Source organism: Prenolepis imparis, unplaced genomic scaffold, assembly GCF_030444845.1.
Source record: "Prenolepis imparis isolate NDT839.2.m4 unplaced genomic scaffold, iyPreImpa1.0 SCAF_1, whole genome shotgun sequence".
Lineage (NCBI taxonomy): Eukaryota > Metazoa > Arthropoda > Insecta > Hymenoptera > Formicidae > Prenolepis > Prenolepis imparis.
The window spans coordinates 24053663-24061645 of record NW_028141159.1 but is presented as its reverse complement, the minus strand read 5'-3'; the positions used below and the strand labels follow the sequence as shown (position 1 = coordinate 24061645).

The following is a 7983-nucleotide window of genomic DNA, read 5'->3' as shown; positions in this document are numbered from 1 at the left end:
CAGATTTAAATTACGTATATTACATCAAAAAGTCTGTAGGCTCGTTTGCTCTTGGCACCAGTATAATCTGCAGACAATGTACTGCTGAAATATATAAACGAATAATTTTTGGCTCGTTTTATAATAATGAAAATTAAAATTATTAAGCCGCGGACTTTATACGGCGCGGATTAATTTTACGTATATTAGATCAAAAAGTTTGTACGCTGGTATGCTGATGGTACCATCATAATGTGCAGGCAATGTACTGTTGAAATATATAAACGAATAATTTTTGGCTCGTTTTATAATATTAAAAATCGAAATTGTATCGCCGCGGACCCCATACGGCGCAAATTAATGAAAATGCATTCAGTATCTTTCAAACAAGTATTAAAAATGATTGTAATACTCTTAGATCTCATTTAATTAAATTATAAAAATATTCAGGTGGGACCAATATTGTAAAAATGAATTAATTACATAATGAAGCTGGTACCAAATTCTTAATGAAAATGCCTTCAGTATCTTTCAAACAAGTAATTAAATTGATTCAAATACTCTTAGATTTCATTTAATTAAATTATAAAAATATTCAGATGGGACCAATATCGTAAAAATGAATTAATTACATAATAAAGCTGGTGCCAAATTCTTAATGAGAATGCGTTCAGTATCTTTCAAACAAGTAATTAGAATAATTGAAATGCTCTTAGATCTCATTTAATTAATATTTGAAAATTTTAAGATTGGACCAACATCGTAAAAATAAATTAATTACATAATGAAGCTGGTGCCAAATTCTTAATGAAAATGCCTTCAGTATCTTTCAAACAAGTAATTGATTGAATTACTCTTAGATCTCTCATTTAATTAAATTATATAAATATTCAGGTAGGACCAATATCGTAAAAATGAATTAATTACATAATGAAGCTGGTATCAAATTCTTAATAAAAATGCATTTAGTGTCTTTCAAACAAGTAATTAGAATGATTGATATACTCTTAGATCTCATTTAATTAAATTATAAAAATATTCAGATGGGACCAATATCGTAAGAATGAATTAATTACATAATAAAGCTGGTGCCAAATTCTTAATGAAAATGCCTTCAGTATCTTTCGAACAAGTAATTAAAATGATTAAACTTATCACACATCTAATTTAATTAAATTATATAAATATTTAAATGGGACCAATATCTGAAAAATTAGATTATTACATGTTGGGGATAGCGATTCCTGGACGCAGATGGCGCTTACGGATGGTGGTCACAGCCTTACCGCCTGTACACCAACCTAACCTAACCTTACTTGCCTTCTCAAGCCACGCGCACCGCGCATAATAGTAGCGACTCTCTGTATTCATCTATTCTATTTACCTAATATTTTAGTCTGTGTTTTAGTCTGTTGTATTCTTCCGGACTTTCTTTACTTGTGTAGATTTGAAATACACTGACGGAGGATTTAACCCGGTGCTTTCTTTATTATAGTTGCTCTAACATTACATAATGAAACAATAATCAAATTCTTAATGAAAATGCATTCAATGTCTTTCAAATAAGTAATTAAAATGATTAAACTTATCACACATCTAATTTAATTAAATTATATAAATATTCAAATGGGACCAATATCGTAAAAATAAATTTATTATATAATGAAGAAGAAGTCAAATACTTAATGAAAATGCATTCAATGTATTTCAAATAAATAATTTAAATGATTAAACTTATCACACATCTAATTTAATGAATTTATATAAATGTTACGTCCTGTGGACTGCACGATTCTTTTCTCCTCCCCGATTTACGCAGATTCGCGTTCCGCGAACATATTAATTATAAGACCGAAATTAGTTATAAGAATTAAACGGAGAAAGACAGTGATTGTGAAACAACTCGATCGGTGAGATTACGAAACCTACACTTTGATCAATAAGTCATAGGTAATGTTGAAATATCACGATCGACACACGCTATCAGTAGACCAAAGATCGGAATTAGGAAAGAACTCTTCATACAAGGAAGCAATACGTTGCGCAAAGGGGATTAAACACCGAACGTATGACTATGAGTCACAAGAAAAGAAGACGCCCTTTGCCCTATAGGAAGGGCAGACGAATAGTATAAAAGCAGCGAATCTTCCAAGAACGCTCTCTATTAATTCCGCCTACGTCGTGGCAGTTACACACTTCTGGATCCTCGCATTAAACATATATTGTGACCGTCGGGGCTCAACAACCAGCTACCAGTCAACCTACATCTTCGCCCACACCACTCGAAGGAACCATCGATCCTGAGGATCAACCTATAGCTGCCAACCCGCTCACCAAATAATATACAGCCAACAGTGAGTACTTTCATTCTTCTACGATCACGGAAGTGAATAAATCCCCGGAATCGCGATTAAACTTAATAAGTAGTGGAAATCGTTGCCCGTCGAGCATTGAAACGCGCTCTCCGATTGAAACGGGACGATCAAAAGCCAACGCGAATCCTCAACCGCCTCATAGCACATCAACGTTACACACACACTCATATATAATTGTTTATACATGTCCACAAATTCAAATGTCTAATTCTCCGAATATTATTCAGATTTTTTTTTTTTGAATAAATGATAATTATTTACATTACGCGAATTTAAAGTCTTATTTAAACCCCTGCGTTCCTTCATATATCCCCCGAGATCGCACAAGGTCCTATCCCGCGTAAAAGGGATTTAATTCCCTTACCGAAAAGGACCGACGAACGGACCCCTGAGCTAAGCCAGGTAAAAGCGACTATCCAGTCGTTGACCTGCAAAAGGGCCAGACAGTCCGTTCGACCCGAAATCACTCCGATTTCGGGAAAACGCTGTTACGACCTGTGAGCGGCCTTTTCTTCGTGCAGGCCAGGACGTAACATAAATATTCAAATGGGACCAATATCGTAAAAATGAATTTATTATATAATGAAGAAGGAGTCAAATTCTTAATGAAAATGAGTTCAATGTCTTTCAAATAAGTAATTGAAATGATTGAAATAATCTTAGATCTCAGTTATTTAAATTGTATAAATATTTAAATGGAACCAACATCGTAAAAATGAATTTATTATATAATGAAGGAGTCAAATTCTTAATAAAAATGCATTCAATGTCTTTCAAATAATTAATTTAAATAATTAAACTTATCACACATCTAATTTAATTTAATTATATAAATATTTAAATGGGACCAATATCTTAAAAATGAGATTATTACATAATAAAACAATAGTCAAATTCTTAATGAAAATGCATTCAATGTCTTTCAAATAAGTAATTAAAATGATTAAACTTATCAGTAGTATGTGGTCAGCTATAGCGGGTCAAAACAAACCCCCACCACTCGACCACTGGCGCCGACCCCCCACCACTCGGTCACTGACGTCGTCCCCCCACCACACGGTCACTGACGTCGTCCCCCCACCACTCGGTCACTGACGCCGGTTTTTCGGTCGGATAAGTCAGGACTCCCCGCTGGTTTTCGATTAGATAAGTCACACCTCATATCTGGTAGCGATATTATTATTAGTGATAATGAAGCACTTAAAAGTTAAACAATAGAAACAAAGGTCGGTGACGGCGTGATGAAAGAAATAACAAAATTATCGCACGGTTGAAGATTGCAATAGAGCTTTAGGAGAGTGTTTCGCTGTTAAAAACAAAAAGGGAAAGAGTGGAAAGAAAATACTGGATAATTTAAATTTAAAAAAAAAGACACATTTATTCAAGGTGATTTTACAAAAGTCAATATACTTATTACAAATACATAAGGTTAAAAGTGATACATAGGAGTGTTACGTCCTGACCTGTGGGAAGGGTAGGCCGTAGGGATGGGCGATGTTTTTCGATTAATCGGAAGTGTCGATACTTTGATTCAAATAATCGATTATATTTCGTCGATATTTTTGTCGGTCGATTAATCGATTTTCGATTTTTATGAGGCAAAATCGAAATAATTATATCTTTCCTACACGACGCGGGATCCGGCACAGCCTACAACAGCCAATCAGAAACTATCTTTTTTGCGTCACTGAATGCGTTCAGAACACACAACAGTTGAGCAACGTTACTAGATTGTGTATATTATATGGCGATATAATACAGATTAATCTAGTAACGTTGCTCAACTGTTGTGTGTTCTGAACGCACTCAGTGACGCAAAAATGATAATTTCTGATTGGCTGTTGTAGGCCACGCCGGATGCCGCATCGTGTACGAAAGGGAAGGATATAATGGCTGGGTTCCGTAAAGCGCATATCGCACATGCGCGCATATATCTATAGTATACGTAACGTGTACTATAGAATAGATAATGCGCGCGTATGCGCTTTACGTTTACGGAATCCAGCCAATATTTCGATTTTGCCTAATAAAAATCGAAAATTTTTCAACTGTTGTGTGTTTCGTGTTTCGTAGTAATGCGAGTCAGCGATGGATATCAGAAACGGTAAGTACTAACTATAAAATTTATATTTTTTCGATTAAGTGCATCACATAACCTCCAACATCTATAATTTTGTTTGATTTCCGATGATGATAACGTGACGATAATGTTTTACACAAATACACTTTTATATCATAGAATCCAAGACGCACACAATATATTTTAGAATCAACAAACAGGATTCATTCTCTGTACGAGGATTATCTACAATGGAATATATTTCATTGAAAAGTACATTTCTTTAATTGTATACATATTTCGTATTTATTTAAGCAAAGACATATCTCCGGATCGATGTTAGATTATTATTGTATTCTTATCATATACCCTATATGCGTACTTTGAATTTTAGATAAAGCATCCGAATATGTTCGCAATCTGTGTGAAAGTGAGAAGATCGTTAATAACGACGAAGAAATCGAAACACTGTTTCGATCCATTGATGATGTGGATTAGTAAGTGTAACAATTGTTCACGACCTATAGCCTTGTTCGCTTTATTGAATTTAATATCTGCCTTTTTATAGTACATTGATAGAGAGTACAGAGGATGATGCTCGAGATCCTCAAGTAGTAGCCCAAGAGGAGATCACGCCCACTGAAGCCCTACCAATAAGTTCGGGCGTAACAAAGAGTAAATCTGAGTAAGTTGTTTTCAGTATTCCTTGCAAATTTTTCCTTTTTTTAGGTATCGTTCTAAAAGATTGTCTTAACTATTATTTTATATTTAAAAGGTCAAAACAATCGAGTGCAGCGTGGCAATATTTCGAAAAAGAAAGTAATGTTACAGCCCGCTGTAACATTTGCAATAAAGTGTACAAACATGGCGGGAACACAACGAACTTGTTTCAGCACCTTAGTGCAAACCATGCATTGTTTTGCCCCCAAGCTAACAGACTAAACAGACTGAAGCGAAAAACTAACGTGACTTCCGGATCTAGTGACGATTCCATTTATGATCCTCCACAGCCGAAACGTGTAAAATTCAAACCACAGGTAAAAAAATATATAAATAACAAGTAAAAAAACTAAATAAAAATAAATATAAATATATAAATAACAAGTATATAAATAATAAAAAAGTATATAAATAACAAGTAAAAAATAAAAAAGTGTATAATAAATAAATAAACAATTATAGCAAATCGAAAAATGACTGATTCATAAATTTAACAAAAGAACAACGACAATAAATACTTTTGATTACAGGGAAAGTTGACTAGAATCGACGAAGCATTTGAGCATACGAAATCGTTCTTAGGTATGTATGCCGTAAAAGAAATCTTTTTAATTTTTGATTATTTGGCAAAACACTTGTGGTTTTATTTTAACAGAAGGAGGCAAGACTTCTGACAAAATTACAAATGCCATTTTGTATATGATCGCGGTCGATAAAATGCCATTATCTACAGTGCAAAACGAGGGCTTCAAATTGCTCATGAAAACAGTGGCACCTCTCTACACTGTTCCGAGCAGAAAAACCGTGACAAGATTGATAGACGTCCGATATGAAGTATTGAAAGAGCGCTTTATAGCCACCCTCAAAGAAGTTGACTCTTTTTCCATAACATGCGACAATTGGACAGATGTCAGCAACCAAAGTTATCTCGGCGTCATCATCCACTATGTAACTGCACAAATCGAAATGAAGAGTGGATGTGTTGGAGTTTTTCCGATGAGTGAAAACCACACATCACAGTATCTCGGAGAGTGCTTAATTTCAGTCATGAAGGACTTCAATTTGGACCAATCGAGAATTATGGCAGTCGTTACGGATAGTGCGGCCAACATCAAGAAAGCTGTACGCGACTTTGTGGGACAGGACAAACATTTGGCCTGCTTTGCGCATACTCTATCTCATCTCGTACCAGACGTACTAGGCGCTATGCCCATTGTGCGGGATACGATTGCAAAAGTGAAGGCTATCGTCACAGTCACAAGAAGAAGCGTCGTGGCTTGCGATGAATTAAAGAAGCTGCAAATGCGAGACGGAAAAACGGAAGGAACTGCGTTAAAATTTATTCAAGATGTTCCTACACGTTGGAACTCGACGCTCTACATGCTGGAAAGATTTCTCGCTCTCGAGGAATATGTTTATCCGGTTATGTCGAAGTGTCCGAGTGCACCAGATATGTTAAAACGAGAAGAAATGCAAATGCTGAACGATGTTATATCCCTCATGAAACCAGTCGAGTGTGTCATCACCGAAGTCAGTGGAGACTCCTATCCAACATGTAGCGTTATCATCCCGTTAGTTCGCTGCCTGAAAGTGGCCGTTCGAGAATAAGCCTTTAACAAAGTGTGGATACGAGTTTAAAGAAAAACTTGAAGCAACGATTAATAGACGATTTAAAGATTTTGAGTTGCACAAAATACTAGCCATTTCAAACGTACTGGATCCGAGATTCAAGAAAATCCACTTTGAGAGCGCTCTGGCTGCTTCTTCTGCAATATCGCGAATTAATGATTACATTAAGAAGGATACCGTACAAAAAACGTATCAAAAAGTATCCGTTGAATCGACGGAAAAAAACGGTCTCTGGAGCTTTCATGACCAAAACTGACTACAGTGCTCACAACGAAAACGTCACTTTCGAAATAAGACAATATTTGAGCCAACCAGTCATCCCGCGCCATGAAAACCCTCTCAAGTATTGGTCATCGATGAAACTCGCGTTTCCGTCATTGTACAAATTGGCAATAAAATACGTCAGTATTATTGGCACGTCGGTGCCATCCGAACGGCTGTTTTCTCAAGCTGGTGACATCAAAACCGACAATCGGAGTAGACTATCCGGTGAGCACTTGAACAAACTGCTGTTTCTCAGTTCGCTTGCACGAAAGGATTGGGGTTTGGAGTGATAACAAAACTGTCATGTTCCTGCAACTATGTTCCTCTCTTGTGACTACGTTATATGTTTTTTACTATATAAGGCATGAGATTTTTTTAAGTAAACGGTGACAGTTCCTATTTCTATCATTTATTTCCTATCAGTAACATTTCCTATTTCTTATTTAATTTTTGGTTTTTTGTTCGAAGGTTGTTTTTTCCAATGTAAAATAACTATAAAGTATATAGATGTGTTGTAATCTAATGCAATTTAGTATTTTGTTATTCTTGTGACCTTTTATTTATTCATTTAAGGCAAATGAGTTGAATCTTACTCTGCAGGTAAGATTGTCTTTTGATTATGTATGGTTACTCATGTACATAATTAAATAAAATAATTAATTTTTATTATAGTTTTACATATATATTAATGGCTTAATAATAACAATAATTTTTCAGATAGAAGAACTTTGGACACAACTGGAATGTATTAAATAATAAGAAACAAGTATATATATGAAAAAAAGATAATAATAAAACAATAACTCTACTCATAGTACTCACAAATAATTTTTTTTTATTCGATTAATCGACTCGTCGATTTTTTTACTTAGAAAATCGATTTTCAGAATCGATTTTTTTTTCAAAAACCGATGTTATTAAAATCGATTTTATTTTGAACATCGCCCATCCCTAGTA

General features: G+C 34.9%; 2 protein-coding genes across 4 annotated transcripts in view; one reads left to right on the top strand and one right to left on the bottom strand.

The window, feature by feature from the left end:
- LOC145937124 (uncharacterized) overlaps nucleotides 1–7983 on the bottom strand; it is a 153867-nt gene that overhangs the window by 57900 nt on the left and 87984 nt on the right. The window lies entirely within an intron of this gene.
- Nucleotides 7005–7822, top strand: LOC145944391 (E3 SUMO-protein ligase ZBED1-like). Its single transcript, XM_083052690.1, has 2 exons — nucleotides 7005–7251; nucleotides 7744–7822. Exons 1-2 carry the CDS (start codon nucleotides 7005–7007, stop codon nucleotides 7776–7778), a joined length of 282 nt encoding a protein of 93 aa, XP_082908816.1. The 3' UTR covers nucleotides 7779–7822.

What these genes read in the sequence shown, in the direction of transcription:
- LOC145944391 (XM_083052690.1), top strand. Translation starts at nt 7,005, where the DNA reads ATGACCAAAACTGACTACAGTGCTCACAACGAAAACGTCACTTTCGAA. An exon ending in CAATCGGAGTAGACTATCCG is followed by an intron (nt 7,252 to 7,743) that starts GTGAGCACTTGA and finishes ATAATTTTTCAG; the next exon opens with ATAGAAGAACTTTGGACACA.